Source organism: Spermophilus citellus (assembly GCF_964194105.1).
Source record: "Spermophilus citellus genome assembly, chromosome: 18".
NCBI lineage: Eukaryota > Metazoa > Chordata > Mammalia > Rodentia > Sciuridae > Spermophilus > Spermophilus citellus.
In genome coordinates, this window is record NC_138200.1 from 14018675 (window position 1) to 14046509 (window position 27835).

At 49.9% G+C, this 27835-nt stretch overlaps 1 protein-coding gene across 2 annotated transcripts; it reads left to right on the forward strand.

Moving 5' to 3' along the window:
• The first annotated feature begins 180 nt into the window (after positions 1 to 180).
• On the forward strand, positions 181 to 27835 carry NUMBL (NUMB like endocytic adaptor protein). 2 transcript variants are annotated; one of them, XM_081273976.1, is made up of 10 exons: positions 181 to 1658; positions 5079 to 5163; positions 7096 to 7235; positions 8403 to 8477; positions 8566 to 8640; positions 9705 to 9845; positions 19292 to 19481; positions 21418 to 21720; positions 24816 to 24938; positions 26002 to 27835. In XM_081273976.1, the coding sequence occupies exons 1-10, from the start codon at positions 921 to 923 to the stop codon at positions 26634 to 26636; spliced, it is 2505 nt and encodes an 834-aa protein (XP_081130102.1). In that variant the 5' UTR covers positions 181 to 920; the 3' UTR covers positions 26637 to 27835. The 2 variants fall into 2 exon arrangements, with proteins under 2 accessions (XP_081130102.1, XP_081130101.1); XM_081273975.1 differs by having other exon boundaries at positions 21415 to 21720; positions 26002 to 27827.

Genomic DNA, 27835 nt, shown 5'->3' on the forward strand with positions numbered 1-27835 from the left:
ATCTGGGGTTCCAGCTCCACAGCAGGCCATCCCTTTCCCCTTTATTCACCCCTTTTCCCTCTGTCCAGGACTGGGGAGTTCCCCCTGAGCTTCTATTCATTTAATTTTTAGTTTTCGGTGGACTCAACATCTTTGTATGTGCTGCTGAGGCTCGAACCCGGGCCGCACGCATGCCAGGCATGCCAGGCGAGCGCGCTACCGCTTGAGCCACATCCGCAGCCCCCCCCCCCCAGCTTCTAATCTTGCCTGGCTCCCCTTGTTGGCTCAGGAACTCCAGGACCCTGGGGCTAGGGAACTCCCAACTTCATAGCTCTTCCCAAGTCTGAACTGAGCATCCAGGAACTCTAGGCCAGGGAACCCTTTAACTGATTTCAGCCCACATCTGAGGGAGCCCGTGGCCCCTGCATGCCTTTCATGGAGACCAGACTCATCTAGAGGGGGTGCTCCTCATCTCTACTTGGGACTCCCAAGATCCAGTGGTGGAGAGATGGTTGAGCTCTCCTCACCTTGGCCTCCCTCACGCCTCCACCAGCTGCCTTCTCTCTATCCCAGCGTGTGTATTGGAGGGTGGGAGTGGGGGGGGACGAGGGTGAAACTTCCCTCCAAATAAAAGCAGCCCTCCCCTTTCCCCAGCTCTTTTCTCTGCGTTGAAGGGGAGGCGCTCACAGGCGGCCTCCAGGTGCAGATGGTCACCCCCCCAAAACCCCTTGTCTGAAAGCCCCAGCCCTGCCTAGGCCATCTGTTGCTGGGAACCTCCTTCTCCCCCCTACCCCCACACGTGCTGACCACCTGCTCAAGGGCTGTGGCAGCTGAGAAGCGCCCCTCCCAACACACACACACACACACACACACACACACACATCTCTTGCCCTCCCGGCTTCAGGCTCCCTCCCTTGCTTCCAGCAACCTCGCCTTTGCTAATGGGCCCTAATGCCCCTGCCAGCTGCTTTGCCAAGCGCACTGGGTGGGGGTGGGAGTGGGGACACAGAGGCGGCCAGAACCGCGCCCAGGTCCCAGCTCCGCGCCCCAGCCCCGCAAGCCAAACTGATCGCGCTCCTGGATGCCAGGGTCTGTTCATTTCCCCCTCCCCTTCATGCAAAAAGTGCCTCGTCACCGCTTCTGCCCGCCCCCGCCGTGATGGGAGAATCGTAGGGTTAGCAAGATTTGGGGACAGGGGGCGGCAAGTCGCCTCCTATAGCAATTCTTTCGGACGCAGAACTGAAGGGGATCTGAGTCAGAGGTCACAGAAGGCAAGAGAACCCAGGCCTAAACGGACCCGCGGGAGAGACTGCCGGGCTGGCCAGTGGGCGTGGCGGGGCGGTGGCTGCATCGGAGAAGGCGGGGTTGTTCGGGCTTGGGCGTGGCCTGTGGAGCGGGGCGGGGTCTTTTTTGCATATACAGCAGGCGGCCGGCCAATGGGCGGGGCCGAGGCGGGAGGGACGCTCCCCGCCCCCGGAACGGAATCCTCCGGGGAGCCGAGCTGGCTCGCGCGCGTGCATCCCGCACCATCCCCCGACCCCGGGCCGGGCCCGCGTCAGACCGAGCTGCCGTTGCCGCCGCCGCCACAGCAGCAGCAGCACTGGGGAAGCCGGGCCCAACTGGGGCCGCGGGAGGCGGGGGCGCCCGGGCCCTGGATGTCCCGCAGCGCGGCGGCCAGCGTGAGAAGGGCGGGCGAGGGGGGCTTGGGTCGGGGGCGGCGCCGCTGCTGATGTGGCGGAGGGTGGGAGGCGGCCGCGGCGCCCGGATGGAGTGAGGATGCCAAAGCTAGAGAGGGTGATCCTGGGTGGGGGTCTAAGAAGAGAACCCCACTAAATCAAACCCTGGAAGATGGGGGGCTTGGGCACAGGCTCTTTCTTGGCAAGGCTGTGGAAATGGGGATTCTGGACACAGATCACCCCAAATCAAGGGCAGGGGTACCGAGAATCTAGGTACAACTCCCTAGGCAAGGTTTTGGGGTTGGGGTCTGGGACACAGACCCCATATCAAGCCAAAGCCTCCAGGAGGCAATTGCAGACATAATCCCTACCCCTCCTTGCCAGAGGGGGTCTCTGAGCACAGCCACCCGCTAGGCAAGGTCTTGAGGTCCCAGGTTACGGCTTCCCCACCAAGCCAAGGCCTGGGGGATTCCAAGCACAGACTGCCCCACTGGCCTCAGAGGCTTCCTGGGCACAGACTCCCCCCAGGACTTGGACAGCGTCCCAGCACATCCCTTCTCAAAACAAGGTCCCTGTGCCTGGGACTCCATCCCACCCCACCCCACCCCACCCTTAATAAAATAAGGAGAATTTCAGGCATCCTCCCACCCCCGCTTAAACAAGGTCCCCTAGGCCATCCCCTTTGTCCCTAAGGCTGCCCAGCTAGCTGTCCAAGAGAGGCCCCACCTGCAGACAATGTGTGGCCTCCCCCTCCCAGACCGCCCCCCCCCCAGGCTCCAAGGATTCAGGCTGGGCTGGGGGCGGCTCCCCTGGGACCCGGTGAAACCCTGTCTGTCTGCAGCTTCTGCGGTGTGAGGGCGGCTTTGTGTGTGGTACCTGGGGGGAAGGGGGGAAGCAAGGGATGGGGAGGTGGCTAGAAGTGTGACCCCATGTTTGTGTGACTGTGGCTGTGTGTGTGTGCATGCGCTGCAGCTGGTGACTGAAGAATCAGCGTTGTATGTCTGTATCCTTGTGCTTGTATGTAGTGGTGTCTGTGTGTGACCCCAGTATTTGTGTGACTATGTGTGAATGACAGCGGTTCACTGTGTAAAATCCTCTACTTTTTAGTCTGTTGGTGTTTGGGTGGGTGCATGGTTGTGATTGTAGAGTTGTGGCTGTGGTTATGTCTTTTGTGACTCTGTATTTGTGTGCCTAGGTATGTGACAGCATATGTGTTGTCTTGGGTTGGGCATACGTGTGACTGAAGAGGTGGGTGGAGTTGTGACTGTGTAAGTGGAGTTGTGTCTATGACCCCATATCAATGTGTGACTCTTCCAGTGACTGAGAATGTTATGGTTAGGCCTATAACTGATTTTATGTACATATGAAACACACTACTATGTGTGTGAAGTCACATTGTGCCTGTGTGACTAGGATTGTGTGATGGCACTGTGCGTGACAGTGGTTGTATGTTCCTAGTGACTACATCTAGCTGTGTGTGTAAAACTGATTGTGTACTTACAGTCTTGCATTATGATTTTGATTATGCATTTGACTTGGTGTCTAAAACACAGGCTATTGTGAAGGGTCATTTAATTGTGTGGATGTGTCTGTGTATGCTGGTGTCAGATACCTGTGTGGATGTTCAGTGGGTGTGTATGTGACTGTGGCTTGTTTTCCTCTATGCACGTAACTTGTACGTCTGTTACCCCAGGTGACTATATGTTCTTGTGTCCTAGTCTGTGAGAGTGTTTGTGTCTGTAACTGTATGTGTATGTGTGTGTGTGTGCACATGCGTGTGGTGGATCACCTATTTTTCAAGTCTGTGGTTTGGTTATAAAGCAACTGGACCCTGACTGTGTACATGGCTCTGTCAAGAACCATGACTTTTATGTAAAGCCACTTATGAATGTATGTCTGGGTCACTGCATTTCTCTGTATACACTCAACTGTGTACATGTGATGTAGGAAATTGAAACTGTGTTCTTGTCCCTGTGTGTGAGATACTGTGTATGTAGGTGAGGTTGTGACTCTGTGTGCCTATTCTCATGAGGCTGCAATGATATGTGGCCACATACTTATCTGGTAACTGTGTGTCTGCATGAAGAGAGACTGTGTTCATGATGATGTGACATGGTACATCTATGTGTGGGACATTGACCATGACAGATGGCTGAGTAACTTGGATACTATGCGTATACCACCATTACTGGAATGTGTGTGGCTATGTCTGAGGGTGGCCGTCCTTGGGGATATTTGTTTCTGGGTGGCTGCATGCCATGCCTTGTGTGTGTATGTCTGTTTCTCTGTAGTGTACCGTATGTCTGTTTCTCTGTAGTGTACCGGCTGTAGCCATCATTATCTCAGTGTGTGGTTACTTAGAGAGGACCATTGTATAAGAGTGGCCATCACAGAAGACTGACAGATACGGGGACCAAGTGTGAGCATCCAAGAGTGTATATGAGTGACTGTGTGACAGTGTGTAACAAAAAATAAAAAATAAAAAAGGTGTGTTGGCGTGATGGACACAGTAGGGCTTGAGTGTCCATGTGCAGCTGTGGCTGTGTGGGACGTGTGTGAGTGTGGGCTTTTCAAGATCAAATGTGCGTCAGCCTGTTTCAGTGCACCCAGATGTCAGTGTGCATCAGTGGAGACAGTGTGCATGGTTGTGATGGTGTCAGTGTGTGATTGACTACTTACAGGTGACCAAATGCTGAACTCTGGCTGGGTGTGATTCTGTGGGGGGGCCTATGATGTGGGTTTCTTGGGTGGGTGCCTGAGGAAACACAAGTGTCACTGGGTGTGGTTGTACATGTGTCTCCCTCATGGGTGTGCCTAGGCCCAGCTCTTTGTACGTGGCTGAAAAACAGGAGTGACATTATCAGTCACTGGTGTAACCCAGTGTCTGAGGTGGAGCCCATCACCACATATGTCGACGTGTGTCCAGGGTAGAGCTATATGTATCTGCGAACATGAACATGTGACCAGATGTTCACAGTGGCAGCTGTGGCCGTGACTATTACGGTGTATCTCTGTGACTGGAGGTGTGTAGCTGTGATGGATGATGTCTGCATGTAATTGAATGTACAGAATTGTGACCAGGTGCTAAGGACAAGTGTAGACATGAGTTGGCTGCATATGTCTGACTGTATGTTTGTGTGTAGCCCTAGATAAGTGTCTAGGACAAAGCCACTCCCCCAGCACCATCCCCTTGGGTATCAAGGGCCTCCTGAGGCCAGCACATCCCCAACGGTGCCCACCTACTCATTCCTGGGCCCTTAGAACCAGGTGGCTGATCTCCCTGGTAACAGTTGCCATGACAACCAGGGCTCTCACCAGGGAGCCTGAGATGGAGGGGGTTGGCTGAAGTCCAAGGCAGGGTGAGGAGGGGACTGAACCCCACCCCAAACAAACTTCTCACCTTCTCCTCTCTCCCTTGGGCAGAGCGGACCCAGGAGGCCTGAGCAGCATTTGCCCCCAGCCCCCTGTGGGGCCCTGGGGCCTCCTGAAACCTTCAGGACGGAGTCAGGTGAGTGCCCAGTTTGGGAAAGGGCAGGAGCTGGTTGGGTTCCTGGGTCAACTAGCAGAACCAGAGGAACTGTCCCTGTAGTCACACAGATTTAACTGCAAGCGTGAGTGGACACCCTCAAACATCACCCCTGCACGCTCACCAAAGCCTTTATCACAGACTCAGCCCTAAACTCTCTCACATACACCCTCTGGCATCTTCACACTCATTGTGAGTGTGTTCGGGATCACAGTCACAGAATCACATGTCCAAAGGTGCGCGCGTGCGCGCGCGCACACACACACACACACACACACAGGCAATGATCTCTTCAAATCCACAAACATGTTTACACAGTGACAGGCACACCTGAAGATATGATTAGGGAGCCCTTTGTTCACACTAGCATGCAGGCACATGTTCACATGGATGGATCTGCACATGCATCCCCAGGCAACAGCAAGACACACAGGCAGCTACAGGCACTTGCCAGCCGCAACTCTCTGTTGCGTGACACACACTCTCTGATGCATACTCTTGAGAGTGGTACATGGACACAGTCCCCCAGAAAACACACACAGACCCACAATTTATAGACAACAGCTACACTTTTAGAGATACACAGCCTCACAAATAGCACTCACAGACGCAGGCTCTCCAAAAAAGCTACACTTAAGCAGAGAGTCTCACAAACAACACTTAGCACTCTCATGGATAATAATCACAACTGGGTTATGAACATAGTCTCAAAAGTGTTCATGTACACCTTCACACAAGCCCCACTGAATTACAGACACACCCTCAGAACAACACTCATGTACCCACACTCTCTAATAAGACAACAGCCACATATTTTGACACAAACACACCCTTAAAAACCATAGCCACAGCCATACAGCCTCACCAACAACCGCTGTCCTCTTAGAAATGGCACAGTCTTGTGAATAACCATCACACATCCGTATTCAGAAGCTACAGTTCCCAAGGACAATAGAACCAACCATTGGATACAGAACCCCTCACAGCTGGTATTCACAGACAGACATACACATTTATAAAACATCCACCCGCAGACATGGATGCTTCCATATAGCCTTCTGTACAAGGTGGACACACACAGTCGTGGCTGCCTGCACAGATACAGACACCCTCATGGATGCCATTCCAGATATACCATCATCCACTTGCATTCATATGCATAGAGTCCCCGTCTGCCTGCCTTTGGTGTTTCCAGTTCTGGGTGTCTCCTCACCCTCCTCCTGCAACTGTCAGCGTGGCTTATCAGCAGTGAATATTGTCCCAGCAGCTGGCCACCTCCACCCTCATCACCTGCACCCCACATACACACACAGTCTTACCTCTGGCTGTTGCAGGCACACACCACCCCAGAGGCCTTGCCTCATCTTGACACAGTTGCCTAGGAGGAGCTGTGTCTCAGAGGCACACAGACAGGCCCCCATCTCCCCACCCACACCCCAGACCTTCTGAGCCTCCAGACTCTCAACCTCCCACACCTGACTCCTCCACCCCTGAGCCATGCAACCCCCCCCCCCGCCCTCTGATCACCCCATCACCTTGTGACCCCTGACGCCCATGCCCTCTAACCCCATGCTCCCCAACGCCTTGACCTCCCTTCCTTTGGATCCTTGTGTCAGTCACATTCCCAAACTCCAAACCCAAGTTGGTGACCTCCAACCTCCTACCCCAGATCTCTGTGCCCCTTAGTCCCACATTTTTGAATCCCTATTGCACAACCCTCAAATTCCTCTGCTTTTCTCATGTCCCCTGACTGGAGCTGCTAGGAGCTGCTAGGAGCTGCTAGTCGCATGCCCCTAAATGCCATGTCCTTCAACCCAGTGATCCCCTAGCCCCTTAACCCCACTCTTATGTTATCTGATCCTATTTACGTTCTAACCTCCTTCCTTGACCCATACCGCTGCCCCACGTCATTAGACGGGGCAGGCACCATGAACAAGTTACGGCAGAGCCTGCGGCGGAGGAAGCCAGCCTATGTGCCTGAGGCGTCGCGCCCGCACCAGTGGCAGGCAGATGAGGACGCGGTGCGCAAGGGCACCTGCAGCTTCCCAGTCAGGGTGAGTGGGCGGGGCACAACGAAGGGCGGGGCTTGCTGCTGCGCACATGCGCACTTTTGTAACCTGGGGTTCTAAACAAGATCACCAAAGGCCCTGTGCTATGAGCAGGAAACTTTACATTCTCAATTAACTGTGGAGCCCATTGGAGTGGGATCCTGGATCCTTCGAAGCTGGTATTAAAAGCCAGGACCTCCTGCCAGATGTCATCCTATTCAATGGGGGCTCATGATTTCCAGGGGAGTAACTTCCACTACTGGAATGTCACAGTTTTGTGGCATTTGCAAAGCTTCCTGCTTTTGAGGAGCCTTCTGGGTTAGACAGCCTCAGTCCTTTATACTTTTGTAAGGTAGACAGCAAGATTCAGGGCATGGGCTATGGAGCTCAGCCTCTTCTGGCGGGAGCTGATATCTTTCTCCCTTGCCTGATTTTCTTTTCCCCAGAAGCAGGCCCTGAGTGTGAGAGGCTCATCTGGGAGGTGCAGGAAGTGCTGGTGAGGATGGAGGGCGCGTGCTACTGAACTGTAGCTGGGGCAGCTCAGCTTCCCTTCTCCCCCTCTGCACTGGGGTTAAACCCAGGGGCACTCTACCACTGAGCTCCACCCCCAGCCCTTTTTATATTTTGAGACAGGGTCTTGCTAAATTGCGAAGGCTGGCCTCAAACTTGTGAACCTCCTGCCTTGGCCTCTCAAATCACTGGGATTAGCACATCTCTGGGCCAGTCTGGGCAGCTGAACTTAATCCCCCTGGGGAACCTGAGAAGCAGCCACTCCACCTGCTCAGGAGGGAGCTGGGACATGTGCCCCACCTCCCATCACTCACTACATGGGGAGAGGGCACTGGCCCAGGCTCTTTCTACCTGCCTGACCGGCCAGGGGCCAGCAGCCTGATGTCCTCAGGCACAGAGATGCAAATACTTACACTCAGTTCAACACTGAAGTGTTAAAGCCCAGGGACATACAAGGACAGGAACCATGACCATAAAAGGTGCTATAGTTTCTGGTCTGCTTATCTGGGTAGGAATAGGATGTCCTCCTTGTAGAGTTGAAGTGCAGAATGAATTAACATGTGACACGCTTAGAACATTGCCTGATGCGTGGCAGATGCTCAGCAAACACTGGGAATTATTGATTACTGTGCTTATCTCGTGTTCTCCCATCCCCCACCCAAGTACCTGGGCCACGTGGAGGTGGAGGAGTCCCGGGGGATGCATGTGTGTGAAGATGCTGTGAAGAAGCTGAAGGCGGTGAGTGAGGGGCTGGAGCCAGGGAGGTGACAGCCTGATGGGAAGAAGCAGCCCTAACCAGGCCCCTCTGTCCCCCACCCTCCTCCAGATGGGCCGGAAGTCCGTGAAGTCTGTCCTGTGGGTGTCCGCCGACGGACTACGAGTGGTGGATGACAAGACCAAGGTAGGAGGCCCGTGGGGGTCGGGTGGGCACCAGTGGGCACCTCTCCTCCTCATATTGGGGCTGAGGCCACCTTCCCACCCACTCTGGGATGTCCCTCCCTCAGGAGTCTCCTAGACTACACCATGTGTTCCTGCAACGACTTGGCTCTCGTCACAGTCCTAATTTAGGAATGAGGGCTATGGTTATTTGTGAGTTGGTATCCAGAGTGGGTGAGAGCATGGACCGGAGCAGCCACCTCACCACCAGCCCTCCCACGCACCAGCTGGGGGACCCTGGCCAGGAGGTTAAACTGTTCTGGGCCTCCATTGCCTCATCTAAAAAGTGGGGCTCCTAACAGACCCCTCCTTCAAATGAGAAAGTATGTGCAAACTGTTTAAAACATTGCCTGGCGCTCTGTAACTGCTCATGCCCATAAATGTTAGCTGTTATGTGTTGTCAGTCTGCCCAGCCAGACAGGAGCATCATGGGGCCAGGAACTCGGTATCTGGCTTTGTTTCTTTTTCACTGTTTTTATGGAGCTGGGGGTAGAACCCAGGGCCTCTTGTGTGCTAGACAAGGGCTCTACCACTGAGCTCCACCCCCAGTCCTGGGTATCTGTTTGCTTTCCATTGAATCCCCTGATTCCAAGCCAAAGACTACCCGGGAGGTACCCAGGGTATTCTGGGAGTTGAGTTACTGACAGAACAGTTTTGCACAGACTGAATACTGTTCCCTGCCTTTTTGCCTCATTAATACCTCCCCCAGGAAATTCTGCCTAACTCCCCACAAGCACCTGTTCTTGGCTCCTACAGGACCCCCGTGCCTCCCATCGGGGCTGACCCACCTGTCTGTGCCTCCCTCATTGTAGTTTGGCTGTAACTGAGGGCTGGGCCATCTCCATCTCGTGGTGGATCTGACTTCCCCACTGAAGTGGGAGTCTCCACCAGGCAAGGCCAAGAGCTGTCTCAGTGACTGCTGGGTCCCCTTACCCTGTTCAGGATGATTCAGTGCAGCCGCTAAGGGAGTTTTGAACGAATAAGTGAAAGACAGTTCACACCCTCTCCTGGCCTCCCGGTCCCTCCTAGGATCTGCTGGTAGACCAGACCATTGAGAAGGTCTCCTTTTGTGCTCCTGACCGCAACCTGGACAAGGCCTTCTCCTATATCTGCCGGGATGGCACCACCCGCCGCTGGATCTGCCACTGTTTCTTGGCGCTCAAGGACTCCGTGAGTATGGCCAAAGGCCGTCGACTCCTCCCCCTTTGCTCTGGGGTGTCCTGGAGTCCCAGCAGGCTGCAAGGACTCGGCCAATTCGCTCTGTGCCGGGTTTCCTCATCTGGAGATGGGGTGTCCTCACTGTGTTTAGAGGATTCTTGTGAGACTTGAGTGGGTTAATACAAAGCACTGGGAACAGTGCCTAGCACATCCAAGTGCTTAGAAAAACATTATCATCACCCTTGTCACCACTAGTTCTTTATGTATGTCGTGAAGTGCACAGATGGCCGGTGCACAGCTGTGGATTTTTGCTTATGTATAAACCTGGCCCAGATCAAGTTATAGTTTCCTGCCCCCAGATGCTCTTTTGGGTCCTTCTCAAACAATACCCCCAGGGCATCTGCTCTTCATTCAGCCTCAATACATTCCCCCTGGCATTCTTCATATTTTAAGTTCTCTCTGAAAATTTGATGACAGCAAGAAATAAATCCTCTTTTCAGAAGTATTCTCCAGAGTTAGGCTACTGAGGCTTATGACAGAAGACTCTCAGATACAATGATTCCAGCAAAATAGAAGTTTGTTTCTGTGTCACATGAGGGACATCCCCACACAGGGAGAGCAGCACTGGTGTGGCTCCTCTGTGCTCATCTTGCTGCTCCTCCAGAGTGTGGCTCCTGCTTTGTGATCCAAGATGGATACAAATGCTCCAACCTTCACATCTTCATTCCAGTCAGCACAAAGGAAAGGGGCCTGAGGATGGGCACGCCTTCTTTGTAGGAGGCATAGCCCTTCCAATGACATTCCACTGGACAGTACCTGGTCACGTGGAAATTCCTAGCTGCAAAAGATGGTGGAAAATTTAGTCTTTATTACATCCTATCCCCTGATCCCTGACTTCAAACCCTACACAACTCTTGTAAGAAGTCTCAATCTCTTTCTGCTACATTAGCCAGTATTACTTGGTTGCCAGCAATAAAAACTAATCTGGCTAATTAAAACCCAGAATGAGATTCATGGAAGGGTATGAGGAATCATACAAAATTGAAGGGTACTCAGAAGCAGCACATGTCAGAAAGGTAGAGAGCAGAGGGATGCTGTCCCAGCGGGAAGTTCCTTCAGGAAACACTCTGGGTTCTAATTCTAATGAGAGAGCTTGGAATTGGCCTAGCTTGGGTCACAGTCTTCCCTTTGGCCTAGGGAGGGTGGAGCACCTGGGTTGGCATATACAGTGTGAAGAGGAGGTCCCCAAAGGGAAACTGGGAGCTGTTACCAAAAGCCGAGGAGGGGATGCTGCTGAGTGACGAAACACCCGCCCACCACAGACCCTAGCACTCTCCACTCAAGTATTCTCCATTTTCTTTCCCTTCATATTTTAGAAATCTCCAACCCAAATAGCTCTAAGCCCCTACCCTCCCTGTTGCGCACATAAGTTCAGGACTAAAATCAGAGTGGAAAACAAATTTGAGAATATCAGTATTGATTAGTTGGTATTGGTATTGAGTGGTGCCTACTGGGGGCTGGTATGGAGATATCAGAAACCCAGAGACCATGGCAACTGCTGTTTGCTGAGCCCAGCAGAGCAAATAGTGGTCATATCAGTTATTGATTGCTTGGAAACATGTGGCTTAAACTTACACTCAGTTGTTATCTTTCATGATTTCTGAAACAAATCTCATTCCAAAACATTTTCCTCACCCCTAAGAGAAATCCCACACTCATTAAGTTCTCACTCCTTGTCCCCACCCCAACCCCCGAACCCCCTGGCAGGTGCTAATCTGCTTCTTTCTCTGTGGATTCACCTATTCTGGATATTTCACTTAATGGAATCATGTAGTATGTGACCTTTCATGTCTGGCTTCTTTCACTTCGTATAGTGTTTTCAAAGTTCACCCGTCCTGTGGCATGAATCAGAGCTTCCATCCTTTTTATAGCTGAATAATATTTCATTGAATGGACATGTACTATGTTTTATTGATCTTTTCAGCCCTCCATGGACATTTGGATTGTTTTTGCCTTTTGGCCCTTGTGAACAATGCTGCTATGGACATTTAGGGACAAATATTTGCTTGAATACCTGATAGTCAGGAATTTGGGGGAATGTCCAGCCGGGTGGCTCTGGATCCAGGGTCTCTGAGGTCTCTGTTTCAGACAGTGTCTGGGGCTGTAATACCAGACATTTTTCTCTCTTCCTGTGTTCTCAGGACTTTTCCACAGGTCTTCCTTTTCTTTTCCTTTTTTGAATCCAGGGATGCTCTACCACTGAGCTACATTCCCAGCCCTTTTTGAGACAAGATCTTACTAAGTTGCCCGGGCTGGACTTGAACTTATGGTCCTCCTACCTCAGCCTCCTGAGTAGTTGGGATTATAGGTGGGCTAGGAAGTCTTTCCAGCATGGAACATTCAGAAGATCTCAGGGCTCCAAAGTGAGTCTCAAGAGAGGGAGAAAGAGGAAGGGGTGGGAGAGAGGAGGTGGGGGGAGAGAGAGACTTAGAGAGAAGCCATGTGGCCACTGGACTCCGTCTTGGACATCACCTAGCATGGCTCCCATGGTACTCCATTTGTCCAGTCAATCACAGAGGTCTTCCCAGGTTAAGGGGAAAAGGACACAGACTTCACTTCTGATGGGGGAGTGAAAAGTTCTGGAAGAACATGTGAAGCCAGAAATTTGTCATGGCTATTTTTGGAAAACCCACTGCCACATGGTTAGTGGTGTGCATTCAGTGTCCAAGCACCTGGCTGTGCGTGGGACAATGGGCACAAGTGACGTCTCTCCTCTGGGGATAACAGCCGTGGTTCCTCACGGGTTCACTGTGGAAGCCTTCATTAAGATCACACACAGAAAGTTCTAAGCAGAGTCCAGAAGCAAGTGTTCAATAAGTTGGAATTATTTAGCAATGAGACTCAAGCTATTTGGGGATGAGAATCAAAGCTGGAGAAGAGGGCTGGGGACGTGGCTCAAGCGGTAGCGCGCTTGCCTGGCATGCGTGCGGCCCGGGTTCGATCCTCAGCACCACATACCAACAAAGATGTTGTGTCCGCCGAGAACTAAAAAAATAAATAAATATTAAAAATTCTCTCTCTCTCTCTCCTCTCTCACTCTCTCTTTAAAAAAAAAAAAAAAGCTGGAGAAGAGCGGGGCCATCTGCTGTGGGTAGAGAATGTGACTGTGGGCGAATTCTTCCCACTTCCAAGCTTCAGGTTTTAAATATTAGCAGTGGAATCCCCAAGATTCCTCAAGTTCAACTTGCTTTTTTTTTTTTTTTTTAGGTGAAATTCATATAAAGCCAGTCATTTTAAATTGTACAGTGGCATTTAGTACATTCACAATGATGTTTAACTGTCAACTCTATCTAGTTCCAAAACATTTTCCTCACCCCTGAGGGAGACCCCATGCCCATTAAATACTTACTTCCTGTCCCCACACCTCCCGATGAAGCCCCTGGAAACTGCTCATCTGCTGGCTTCCTCTGTGGATTTACCTATTCAGGATATGCCATTTAGTGGAATCATGTACCATGTGACCTTTTGTGCCTGGCTTCCTTCACTTAGCACGGTTTCCAGGTTTGTCCATGTTGTGGTATGAGTCAGAGCCCAGTCCTTTTATAGGTAAGTAACATTGCACTGTGTGTATAAGGGCCCATTTTGTTTATTTTTTAGTTCTCGGCGGACACAACATCTTTGTTGGTATGTGGTGCTGAGGATCGAACCCGGGCCGCACGCATGCCAGGCGAGCACGCTACCGCTTGAGTCACATCCCCAGCCCCCATTTTGTTTATTGATTCATCCCTCCATGGACATTGTGTGTGCCTTTGCCTTTTGACTATTGTGAGCATTGCTGCTCTGGACATTTGTGTGCGAGTATTTGTTTGAATATCTGCTCAGGTCTTTGGGGTATGTACCTAGTAGTGGAATTGATGGTTATATGAGAACTCCCTGTGTAACTTCTTGAGAAATGGTCAAATTATTTTCCACAGTAGCTATACCATTTTGCATCCACACTTACAGTGAATGAGAGTTCCAGTTTCTCTGCATCCTCGCTGACACTTGTTATTTTCCTTTTATAAAATTATAACCATTCAGGGCCGGGGCTGGGGCTGGGGCTGAGTGGTAGCGTACTTGCCTGGCATGTGTGAGGCACTGGGTTCGACTCTCAGCACTATGTATAAATAAATAAAATAAAAGTCTATCAACAACTACAAAAAAATTAAAAATTATAACCATTCTACGAGGTGTGAAGTAGCATCTCATTGTAGTTTGATTTTCATTTCTATGATGGTTAATGATGTTGAGCATCTTTTTTTGTGTTTATTGGCTATCATATCTTCTCTGGAGAAGGGTCTATTCCAGTCCTTCACTCATTTTTAAATTGGGTCGATTTCATTTTTTTAAAAATAATTTTAGTTGTAATTGGACACAATACCTTTATTATATTTATTTTTATATGGTGCTAAGGATTAAACCCAGCGCCTCACATGTGCTAGGCAAGCGCTCTACCGCTGAGCCACAACCCCAGCCTGGGTCAATTTCATTTTGCTGTTCAATTGTAAGAATTCTTTATATATTTGGATGCTAGACCCTTATCAGACATATGACTTGCAAATATTTCACCCCATTTTGCCATTTTATTCTTACTTCCTTGAGTATCCTTTAATACATAAAGGTTTTTAATATTGCTCAAATAAAACTTGTCTGTTGTTTTCTTACATTTAGGTCTGTGATCCATTTTGAGTTCATTTTTGTTTGGCACTGGGGATTGAACTCAGGGCCTCATGCATGCTAGGCAAACGTTCTACCACTCAGCTATATCTCTAGCCCTTAGAATTAATTTTTGCATATGATGTCAGTTATGGGTTCAATTTCATTTTTTTTTTCATATGGATATCCAATTTTCCAAGCACCATTTGTTGAAGAAACTATTTTTTCCCCATTGAATGGTCTTGGTACTCCTGTTGAAAATCAATTGACCATACACAGATGGGCTTATTTCTGGGCTCTCAACTCTATTTCATTCGTTTGTGTGTCTGTCCTGATGCCAGTCTCTACTGTTTTGCCTAAGATAGTTTTATGTAGTAAGTTTTGAAATCAGGAAGTGTGATTCTTCTACTTTTATTTTTTTTCCAAATTATTTTGGCTATTCTGGATTCTTTGGAATTCCATATGAACTTTAGAATCAACTTTTCCATTTCTGAAAAGAGACCATTGAGGTGTTTTTGTTTCTGGTACTGAGGACTGAACCCAGAGACACTTAACCACTGAGCCATCTCCTGGCCCCATTTTTATTTTTTATTTTGAGACAGGGTCTCACTATTGCTTAGGGCCTCGATAAGGTGCTGTGAGACTGGTTTTGACCTTGCAATCCTCCCGCCTCAGCCTCCTGACCCAGTGGGATTACAGGCGTGTGCCACCGTGCCCAGCTCCCATTGGGATTTTGATAAGGATTTCATTAAATCTGTAGATCACTCTGGGGAATATTGCCATCTTAACCATATTAAACCTTTTAATTTAAGAGCATAGGATATCTTTCTATTTATTTAGATCATCTTTAATTTCTTTCAGCAATATTTTATAGTTTTCAATGTATAAGTGTAAAACATATACTTTGAAAATATATTTATTCATAACCATTTTATTCTTTTAAATATTATTATAAATGGAATTGTCTTAATTTCATTTTTGGGTTGTTCATTGCTACATTATCGACTGAGTGTGTTGATCTTATATTCTGCAGTGTTGCTAAATTTATTAGCAATAATTGTAGAATTTTCAGGATTTTCTATATAATACCATGTCATCTGCAAACAGGAATCATTTTACTTCTCCCTTTCCAGTTTGGATGCCTTTTCCTTTTCTTATCAAGTTACTCTTCTTTATTCCCCCTTGCAGTACTGGAGATTGAGCCCAGCGCTTCACACACGCTGGGCAAGTGCTTACTGCTAGGCTACATCCGAAGCCTTTTTTAGCTTTGAGATAGGGTCTCACTAAGCTGCCCAGGTTAGCCTCAGACTTGTGATCCTCCTGCCTCAACCTCCCAAGTCACTGGGATTAACTGCTCATGGCTCCCTCTAATTGCTCTTAGCAGAACTTAATAACAAATAGAGGAAATCGGAGCTGGGCATGGTGGGTGGCAAGCGATTATAGTCAGAGAACCACTTGAGCCCAGGAGTTCATGGCCAGCCTGTGAGATCTTTAAAAAGTGGGTTGGGAGAGGGCATCTTGTCTTGTTCCCAATCTTAGATGGAAAGGATTTTTTTTAAGCATTTATTGCCTTTTTAATGTTTGCTGAGTCCACCCCAGGTGCAGTTCTATTTTTTTTTTTTTTTTTAATGTGATGCTGGGGATTGAACCCAGGGCCTTGTGCATGCTAGGCACGCACTCTACCAACTGAGCCATGTCCCCAGCCCAGATAGAAAGTTCTTAGTCTTTCACCCTGGAGTGTGATATATATTGTGAGTTCGGTTTTTTGTTTTATTTTGTTTATATCACAGGTTGAACTCAGAGGCACTCAACCACTGAACCACATCCCCAGTCCCATTTTGTATTTTATTTAGAGACAGGGTCTCATTGAGTTGCTTAGCACTTCGCCATTGTTGATGGCTGGCTTTGAACTCAAGATCCTTCTACCTCAGCCTCCTGAGCTGCTGGGATTACAGGCGGGGCCACCGCATCTGGCTGTGAGTTTTTTATAGATATCCCTCATGGGGTTGAGGAAGTTTCCTTCTATTCATACCTTGTTGAGTGTCTATCATAAAAGGACATTGAGTTTTGTCAAGTGGTTTTTTTTTTTTCCTCATCAATTGAGATAGTTATCTTTCTTTCCCCTCATGTGGTTTTCTTCCTCTTAATGTGGCGCATTACATTGATTGACTTTCTCATGTTGAACCAACCTTGAATTGCCAGGATAAACCCCCCTTTTAATATGCTGCTGGGTCCAATTTACTATTATTTTGTTAAGGATTTTGTTTTCAAATTTAACTTTCAGAGATGGCTGAACCTCTTAGTTAGGAAATCAAAGTCAGATAAAACGCATGTGAACCCCAACTCTGCCACTCTAGTAATTGCAAGGATGTGTTGATGTCCCTTCTGAGCCCCAGTTTTCTCCTGTGTAAAGTGGGTTCACAAGAGGGTTCCCTGCCTGGCACTGTTGGGAGGATCCCATGAGAGGATGCATATCAGGGTTCAACCCAGGGCTGGACAGATTGATGCTGACATATGTATGATATTTCCTGTGCCCAGCTTTGTGCTAAATGCCTGACATATATTAGTTCACCTAATTCTTGCTCCAACCCTGTGGAATAGGTACTGTTAGCACCCACATTTTACCAGAAAGAGACTCCAATATTGGAAGGTGAAGTGATTTCCTTGAGAAAATCTTGGGAAGTGGGAAGCAGTGTTAATCCCAGCCCGCTGGGCTTAGAACCTCACAAATGGTTCTCAAGAACAGTGGCCATCATTTCTTCCCAGTATTTTATTGTAAAGTTTTTCCAAGCATGCAACAAAGTTGATGGACTTGTACAGTCACCCATCCCCCAGATCTTTTTTTTTTTTTTTTTTTTTTTGATACCAGGGATTGAACTCAGGGGCACTTAACCAATGAACCACATACCCAGCTCTTTTTTTTTTTTTAATAGAGTCTCATTGAGATGCTTAGCACCTTGCTAAGTTGCTGAGGCTGGCTTTGAACTCACTATCCACCTGCCTCAGCCTCCTGAGCCCCTGGAATTACAGGCATGCACTACCGTGGCTGGCTTACCCCAAATCTTACTGTTAACATTTGCCTGGGCTTGCTTTACCACATATCTATCCATCTTATTTGGAGGATGCATTTCAATGTTGCAGACATCAAAATCTTCACCCTAAACACTTTGGCATGTGTTCCATATTGTAGAATTCATATTTTTCTTTCAGAGTAAAACATGTTTGTCTTGATCAGTTCAGGCTGCTGTAACCCAATACCACAGACTGGGTGGCTTAAAAAAACAAGCATTTATTTCTCACAGGCCTGGAGCCTGGAAGCCCAGATCAGAGTGCCAGTGTGGTGAGAGTTCTATTCCTGGTTTGCACATGGACTCCTTGCTATGTCCCCGCTCGGAGGGGGTGGGTGGATCTTATATCTCTTTTTCTTTTTCTAAGGCCACTAATTTTATCACAGGGACCCCACCTCCAAGTACCATTGCATTGAGGTATTAGGGCTTCAACAGATGAATCTGGAAGGGGACACATTCAGTTCATAGCAACACTGTGCACATTTGCTGAGTTCTGACAACTGCATACATCTGTGAAACTCCAGCCCCTACCAAGGTCTAGAACACTGCCACTACCCAGAACAAACGCTCCTGCCCCTGCCGGCTCCGGAAGAAACAATGATTGTCTTTACTTTCCCATCACAGTTTTGCCTCTTCTAGAATTTCACATGAGTGGAACTTCAGGCAGCCTTCTTTTCATGAGGGGCCCCCATCATTTGTCTTTTTTTTTTTTCCCCCTTTCCCCCTCTGAACTGGGGATTGCACCAGGGGCACTCTACCATTGAACTACACCCCCAGCACTTGTTTTATTGTTATTTTGAGCTGAGGCTGGCCTTGAACTTAAGATAGCATAGACACCAGAGTACCTGGGATATACTCAATATGGTTTTTTTAAAAATATTTTTTAGTTGTAGTTGGACACAATACCTTTATTTCATTTATTTATTTTTATGTGGTGCTGAGGATCCAACCCAGTGCCTCACACATGCCAGGCAAGCGCTCTACCACTGAGCTATAACCCCAGCCCCACCTAATGTTTTTGTTGTTTGTTTGATATCGGGGGATACCAGGGATTGAACCCAGGGGGTGCTTCAGCACTGAGCTGCATTCCCAGCACCACCACCGCTTTTTAAAAAAAAATGGGGGGTATGGTGATTGAACTCAGGGGTACTTGACCACTGAGCCACACCCCCAGCCCTATTTTGTGTTTTATTTAAAGTCAGGGTCTCACTGAGTTGCTTAGCACCTTGCATTGCTGAGGCTGGCTTTGAACTTGCTGTCCTCCTGCCTCAGCCTCCCCAGCCGCTGGGATTACAAGATTTGCCCTGGCTGTTCTTTGCTTTTGAGAGGTGGTTTCTCCGTTGCTCAAGCTGGTCTGGAATTCCCAGGCTCAAGTAATCTTCCTGCCTCAGCCTCCTGAGTAGCTGGGACTACCCTCTCCAACATTTTTTTTTCTTTTATTCTTTTTGTGGTGCTGGGGATGGAACCCAGCGCCTTGACAAGCATTAGGCTAGTGTTCTACCTCTGATCTAAACCGCCAACCCAAAGGACTGCTGTTTGTAATCCTGGTGCAGTTGAACACAAGACCCAGAGAGGGAGAGGGACTCAGGTGAGGGGCAGATGAGCTCCAGCATCTAGTGGCAGGAACCCTACTCCTGGCATCCAGTCCTTCAGCCTGTGGGACAGTGCCTCTAACCCTGGGACCTCTCCACACAGGGTGAGAGGCTGAGCCACGCAGTGGGTTGCGCTTTCGCTGCCTGCTTGGAGCGCAAACAGCGACGAGAGAAGGAATGCGGGGTCACGGCTGCCTTCGATGCCAGCCGCACCAGCTTCGCGCGCGAGGGCTCCTTCCGCCTGTCGGGGAGCGGGCGACCCACAGAGCGCGAGGCTGCGGACAAGAAGAAAGGTGGGTGCTGCTTGACATTGGGCCGATGCAAGTGGGCTCCCCATTTTGCAGGGGGGGCGGGTGAGTAATGAGGCTCAGGGGCGCAGAGACCCTGCTGCTGGCTGCAGAGTTTGGTTTTAGTTTATAAAGTGCTCTAAAGAGTTTCTCGGAGCAAAGTGCTGCTGGCCAGGAACCAGGCAAAGTTCATCAAGTCGGGGTGCCCCAGGCTTTTCTGCCCTGTGTATCAAGACTTGCAAAGTTGGTTGGCCGAATTATGGCCAGGATTTTTGAAAAATGAAATAGAATAGAAAATATCAAGTACATTGACTGTTAAGTATAATATAATGATACATATACTTCATTGTGTGTGTGATGGCTTCACACTTAAAAGATGCATCTTACTTGGAGTTGCTATCCAGAAAGAATGAGGGCAGGACATGTGACAAAAATAATTAAAAAAACAATGCTTAAGTATGCAGTGCTTCCATTTACAAACATTTCTCTTAGCATTTACATAGGATGTTAGAACTTAACAAAGAATGTTGTCAGGTGCAAACTCTGTTACAAGTGCTTTTGAATTTGCAAAGAGTTTGTTCCCAAAGGATATGCTAATTTTCAGGGACTTTGCATTGCTGAAGGCACTTCACTGTTTGCACAGCCAAATAGGAGTTTATAGTGAAGTCTGATTTGCTGCACATCTCACAGTGTACTGCTGCTACTGCTTCTGAATCACAGCCTGGAGGCACTACGTTTTCTCTGCGCTCAGGAGCAATGCACTGGCCGCAGAGTTGTTTCTGAAGCTTTTGTTGGATTCCAGAGCACTGAACATTCACTACCTTAACTGACCTTCCCAGGAGGCTTGGGGAGGTAGCCTAGGGATGTTTATCCCAGGTTTCTAGTCGGGAAACTGGAGCCCAGAGAGGGGAAGGGACTTCCCCAGGTCATAGAGTGAGATGGGGAAGAGAGGTAGATTCCCAGTCCAACCTGTCCTGGGCTATTTCCATGGCCCTGGGCCTATCTGGGTAGGCTTGTCACCTCCTGGTGGAAGAAATGCCCTGGGTGACATCCCTCCAGGGGATATAGCTCTAATGGGTCGTGTTTGGAGGAAGAGTGTGTGTCTGTGGATTGTGTGGAGAATGGGAACCTGCCTTGAGAACACTGCCTGTGGTGCCAAGGGGGAAGCCAGGTGTCCCCAAAGGACAATCCCAGAGTAGAGGGAGCTCAGAGGGAGGGGCTGGAACAATCTGGAAAGCTTCCCAGAGGATGAATCCTGCCAAGCCCTGACTAGAATGACTGGTCACAACTGAGGGAAGGAAGAGGGTCCTTTGAGGTGGGAAGAATGGTGGGAAGTAGGGAAACAAAGATAGGGACAGAGGGAGAGGGACAGAAAAACAGCACACTGAGGACAGACCAAGCCCAGACATGCAGGGGCCGGTGAGGGCAGGCAGTGATACAGACTCCAGGGGCAGCCTGCCCTGTCCTGGTGGTGTCACTCAGCAAGTCACTGGCCTTTGTTGGACCTCGGTTTCCATCTCTGTAAAATGACAATGGTCTTGACCTGGTGGGTGGTCATGTGGGTTGAGCAAATTAATTCTTTCGGAGTCCCTGGAACAATGCCTGATAGGTTGTTTGCACACCAAATAAGTGTTTGTAAATTATCAAAAAGGAAGATAATCTCCAAGGGAGAAATAGCCAGAGCAGGGGAGGAAAACAGATCAGGGACAGAAAGCTAGAGAGACACAGAGAGTCACTATGTGGGGGACAGTTCTCCAAGGGCCTCCTAGGAAAAAGGTGATCTTAACTTGGGTGGGGGTTAGGGACGTTTCAGGGCTCTGTCTTGAGGGCAGAACAGATCGGCAAGGACGGCAGCCTCAGGGAATGGTCGAGAGGACTGGCGGGGGAGGTCTGAGCTGCAAGATGAGATGTCTAACCTGCTGTCTTCCCATGTCTCCAGCAGAGGCAGCAGCTGCCCCCACTGTGGCTCCCGGCCCTGCCCAGCCTGGGCATGTGTCCCCAACACCAGCCACCACATCTCCTGGTGAGAAGGGTGAGGCAGGCACCCCTGTGGCCACAGGCACCACTGCAGCTGCCATCCCCCGGCGCCATGCTCCTCTGGAGCAGCTGGTTCGCCAGGGCTCCTTTCGTGGGTTCCCAGCGCTCAGTCAGAAGAACTCACCTTTCAAACGGCAGTTGAGCCTACGGCTGAATGAGCTGCCGTCCACACTGCAGCGCCGCACTGACTTCCAGGTGAAGGGCACAGGTGAGCCCTGGGCTCAGTGGAAAGGGGCTTCGGCATCAGCAGTATTTGGTGTGGGCAGGGTTAGAGGAGAGGTGGTACTCATCGTTCCTGATTAGCACTGTCTGCCAGAGGCAAACGGCTAGGCAGATGGAACGCATCATGATCGATTAACAGTGTCTGCCATGGGCAAGGAACAGAAGATGTGTAGCACAGATCATGATTGTTTAGCCATGGCTGCTATGGGAAGGGGTAGCAGAGAGGTATCACGGGTCATGATCAGTTAGCGGTGTCTGCTATGGTTAAGGGAAGGGAGCAAGATGGCGCAAACCATGATTGGTTAGAAAATCAGCTAGAGCATATTCACAATAGCCAAACTGTGGAACTAGCCTAGATGTCTGTCAGTGGATAAATGGATGAAGAAAATGTGGTACATATACCCAACGGAGTTTTTTTTCAACCATAAAGAAAAATGAAATTATGACATTTGCAGAGCAATGAATGGAACTCAGGAACATTGTGTTAAGTGAAATAAGTCAAACTCAGAAAGTCAAAGATTGCATTTTTTTCCTCATGTGGAAGCTAGAGAGGAAAAAGAAAAGAGGGATGAGTAGAGTGGAGGAAAATTAAATGGAGATCAGTAGACTAGAGGAAAGGGAGGGAGGTTAAGGAAAGGGGGAAAACTGGGGAATTATATTGGCCAAATTATATTGCTACATCATGTGCACGTATGAATACATAACCATGAGTCCCACCATTATGTACAAATATAATACATCAATAAAAATATGTAAAAAGGGGGCTGGGGAAATAGCTCAGTTAGGAGAGTGCTTGCCTTGCATGCACAAGGCCCTGGGTTTGGTCCCCAACACCACACACACACACACACACACAAAGAAAAAAAAAATATATATATATATGTAAAAGAGAAAAAAAAGAAAAATTTGCTATAGGCAGAGAAATCTACCATGGGCAAGGGAAAGAAGAGAAGCAGCACAGGTGTCCTCTTTTGCTCAGGAGTAGGCTAAAGCATCATGGTCTAATGCCTTTCCCAAGCACATGGCCAGTAGAGCCATGAGACCTGGCCAGGTGAAGGATAAAGGTCCTCAGGATCGCAGCGGAGGGGGATTGTGATAGATTAGCACTGTGTGCCTGAGGCAGGAAGAATAGAGGGATGGTGGCATACATCATGAACTCCTGACAGTGTCTGCCATGAGCAAGAAAAAGAAGAGAGTCGGCCTGTTTGCTATATGATTAATTAGCAAAGTTTGCCGTGGGCAGGGGAGAAGACAGAGCAGCCGGGTGTCATGCCTTTGCCCAAAGGAAAAACTCCCAGAATTTGGTCAGTGGAGCCTTGAGGTCTGGCCAGGTAAGAGGTAAGGTGAACAAAGAACTTAGTGAGAAAAAATGGCCTTGTATTCTGTTGTTGTCTGCCATGGGCCAGGGAAAGGAGAGAGGTGGCAGGGTACCATGTTTTTGCTCAAGAGAGACAGGCAGGCGGTCTACTTGCCCTCCTAGCAGTCTGGGAAGCCATGCGCTCTGGCCCACTCTCTTGCTTCCATATGTCAAATCTGGGACTTCTGTCCCTTATGGCTTGGGGATTGGTGTGGGAGGGTGTTGATTTGTATCCACTGTTGAGCAGATGCCAGCACACATTGAGAATGACGCACACTTGCTCCGCGTCCTGCAGCATTCCCAGACTGACACACACCCTCACATATGCTGTCCTCGCACAGCCTGACATTAAACACCACCCAGGTCCCTCACACGGGCGCCCTGAGGAGCGGCAGGCTCCCGGGCTCTGTCCAGGAGCCTCACACTCCTGCAGCCAGCTGCACACTCACTTGAACTTGCCCCATAGAAATTTCAGACACCAATGTCATACTCTCTCACATGTCACACACACTTTGAGGTCACAGACTTAGAGTTACATATGTGCAGAAATCTCACATGCTCAGAAGTCACACACCCAGATTGACACAAACTACACATCTGGATCCACACAAATTTGGTAGCTATCATGTAGATTTGTGCAAACACACTCTCTCTCTCTCTCTCTCACACACACACACACACACACACACCCCTCTCCATCACACAAGCGTAATCATTCACATTCACACTTGGGAATGGCACGTCAGAATGCCTCACACTTGAACTTCAGTCCCACTCAGAGGCTCTACCCTCAGGCGCCACATGCCTGTTTCCACAAACATACAGTCTTCATGGACATTGACCTGTAAACCACACGGCCCCCACCTGGGACTTCTATGTCACACATGCTGACTCCCACAGTCGCTTCTTTCTGATGCTTCCTAGAGCATCCCACATGCCCCCCTGGAGATAGTCACTTACTAAAATGTCACAGATGCTTGTCACACATCACACATGGCAGCTCTTTGCTTATTTGGATGGTACCTGCCTTCCTCCCAAGCCCTCAGAAGGCCACCATGCCTGCTCCACGCCTCTTGTCTTGCTGACATAGTGCACCACTGCCCTCATGACATATGTGATAGGCCGGCTTCTTGGGTGGCCGGGGAGTCGCATCTTTACCCAAGTAGGATGTGTGATTCCCAGCCGACGAACAGCGTGTGGCCCGCCTTCATGCTGACCAGCCCATGCTCTTGCCATATAGGCAGTGGAACACGTTTTCTAAATTAATATGTCTTTAAACATTTTATGTATTTCATGGGAGGAAGGCACACTCGGATGGAACCCAGGGGCATTCTGCCAGGAGCTGCATCCCCAGACCTTTTTATTTTTTTAATTTAGAGACAGGGTCTCACTAAGTTGCTAGGGCTGGCCGCAAACTTGTGAGTAGCTGGGATTACAGGTGTTTTACTGTGCCCAGCTTGTTAAACATTTTAAACATCTCTTGTGGTTTGTGGCCACTCATATAGCTCTTGGATCCTTGGTTTGGGGTCTCTGCCACTGCCAGTCATCAGATGTCACATACTGACCTGTCTGTTTACCACTCAGATGTTTCTCTCTCACCCTCACAGTTATTTTAGTGGCCATAGCCATCTTGTGACTATAGAGTGGCCCTGGTGCAGGGAAAGGGCAGGGCTGCAGCAGTGCCCAGGGCTGTTTGTTGACCTCTGCCCTTCCTGACTTCCCAGTACCTGAGATGGAGCCTCCTGGTGCCAGTGACAGCGATGGCATCAATGCTCTGTGTACACAGATCAGCTCATCTTTCGCCAGTGCTGGAACAGCAGCATCAGGGCCCCCATCTGCCACAACAGGTAAGTCCTTTGGTGTCTTCCATCAGGACAGATCCCCTAAAGTACCCTCCTGCATTCCTCTTCTCTGTTCAGGGCTACCTTGGAAACCCCAGGGATCTTGAATGGTCAAGTGTTGGAATCAGCTTAGAGCCATGGATCAGCTCAGAGCCAAGGATCAGCTCAGAGCCAAGGATCAGCTCAGAGCCATGGGATCAGCTCAGAGCCATGGATCAACCTAGAACCATGGGTCAACCTGGAGCCATGAGATCAGCTCAGAGCCATGGATCAACCTAGAACCATGGGTCAACCTGGAGCCATGAGATCAGCTCAGAGCCGTGGATCAGCTCAGAGCCGTGGATCAACCTAGAAACCTAGAACCATGGGATCAGCTTAGAGCCATGGATCAACCTAGAACCATGGGATCAGCTCAGAGCCATGGGTCAACCTGGAGCCATGAGATCAGCTCAGAGCCACAGATCAGCTTAGAGTCATCGATCAATTTAGAGCCATGGATTGGCTTAGAACCGTGGATCAGCTTCGTCCTCTAGGATTGTCTTAGAGCCATGGGTGCCAGTGACACTGACACTCAAATGCGTGGGCTCCTCCTTGAAGCAGGCGAGAACCTCAGGATCTCGAATAGTATAACTAGACCTCTAGACCCTTAGAAAACACAAACTTAAAACAATCGAATCTTCTGTGTTGGAACAGTAAACTCTGAGAAAGATCCATGCAACCTTGGAATCTTAGCCTCATGATATATACTACATTCTCATGATTGGAATCCAAGGTGATGCTCAGAGTTACTACCAGGTATGGATGGCGCTGACCAGTGAGAAGAGCAGTGGAGCTGGTTGAGTATGGGGCCACAGAGCCTCAGAATTATGTAGAATCGGACCTGTTATGTGGTCCAGAGTGGTTAAGTCACTTTCCCAATGTCAGCACAGCCAGTAAGGAGCTGAGCTGGCACTCGAAGGCAGACAGCTGGCTCTGGGACCCGTGCTCTCATCCCAGGCCATCCCTGTTCCCAGCCTGCGATTCTTCCACTGCAGCCTTTGTCCCTCACCTGCTCCTCTCCTCTCTCTAGGGACTTCTGCCTGGGGCGAGCCCTCTGTGCCCCCTGCGGCTACCTTCCAGCCTGGGCACAAGCGGACCCCTTCGGAGGCTGAGCGATGGCTGGAGGAGGTGTCCCAGGTGGCCAAGGCCCAGCAGCAGCAGCAGCAGCAGCAGCAGCAAGCGGCCTCAGTGCCCCCAGTGTCCACCATCCCCCCTGCCCTGCAGCCCTTCCCTGCCCCTATGGGGCCCTTTGACACAGCACCTGCCCAGGTGGCCGTGTTTTTGCCACCCCCACACATGCAGCCCCCATTTATACCTGCCTACCCAGGCCTGGGCTACCCGCCCATGCCCCGGGTGCCTGTGGTGGGCATCACACCCTCGCAGATGGTGGCCAACGCCTTCTGCTCAGCTGCCCAGCCCCAGCCTGCCACCCTGCTTGGGAAAGCTGGGGTCTTCCCACCCCCTGCCGCACCCAGTGCCCCTGGGGGCCAGGCCCGTCCACGCCCCAATGGGGCCTCCTGGCCCCCAGAGCCTGCACCGGCCCCTGCCCCTGAGTTGGACCCATTTGAGGCCCAGTGGGCAGCATTAGAAGGCAAATCCACTGTGGAGAAGCCCTCCAATCCCTTCTCCGGAGACCTGCAGAAGACCTTCGAGATTGAACTGTAGCTCAAGCTGCCCTGCCCACCCCATCACCCTGTCACCCCCAGGTGCACCACACCTGGGAATGGAGGCACAACCTCTCCCGTAGTCCTGCTCCTTGGGGCTGCGCCCCTCAATTCCCCCTGAGTCCTCTCTGCCACTCCCAAACCTCTACAGAACCAATATTGTGAAGCCCAGGTTGCAACAGGACGGAATTCAGGGACGGACCCAGCCTGGCTAAGGGAGCCATGTCACTGCCAGATGTAGGCTGGCAATGCACCCTCTCCTGCCCCAGACACAGGGGGACGGCCTCAGTCCCAAGGATGTCCATGGTTCAAGTTCTACTCCCCAGTTTCTGTTGCTGACCTTTCATCTTCTAGTGTTGGGCAGGATGAAGGAGGGATGCCCTCGTAGGGGCTCTCCTGGGCCCCACAAGAGTGCCCACCCCAAATCTGGTCATTTCCTCCCCCACACACAGCACAAGTAAGGGCTTCCCTCTGCCCTCGCTGCGTTCACTGCCAATGCTGTGCTCACCCCCACTCAGGGCCCACATCTGTCCTCCAGGGGGCCAAGGTCTCATGGGGGCAAGGCCAAGCTGGGGGCCCAGAGGTGGGGGAGGGGGGAGGGAAGATGCTCAGTTACCTCATGTTGGTACCCGCTGGGGTGGGGTCCTGGAAGAATGGGAAGGGGTGCCTGGCGGGTACTTTTCTATCTTTTATTTCCAGATTTTTTTTGTATCTAAACTTGCAGATTTGTATTATACAAGGACAGCCAATAAAGGAAGAATATAATGGTGCCCCTCGGGAAGGCAGGGTGTGTGTGTAGGGGAATGATGTGGCCACAGAGCCTTTCCTCCTGAGTCATCGTCTAAAGCAGGAGGGAGGAAAAGGGTCTCCCTGAGCAATAGCCTCTGAGTCATAAGTAGGGATCAGGTACCACTGACGCAGTACCCTCCACAGGGGTGCTAAGGGAAGCCCAGAATTAATCACCCTATTTCTAGACCAAGGTAAAAAAAAACACAAGTTCTGAACACTGCTAATTGCTTCAGTATAAATATTCTAGAGCTGAGCATGGTGGCACCCGCCTTGTAGGCCCAATTACTTGGGAGGCCAAAGCAGGAGGATCCCTTGAGCCCGATGTTCAGGTTCAGCCTGGGCAACGTAGGGACACCCTGTCTCAAAAAAAAAAAAAAAAACCCACCTAAATAACTGGTTTGTAATAATGTT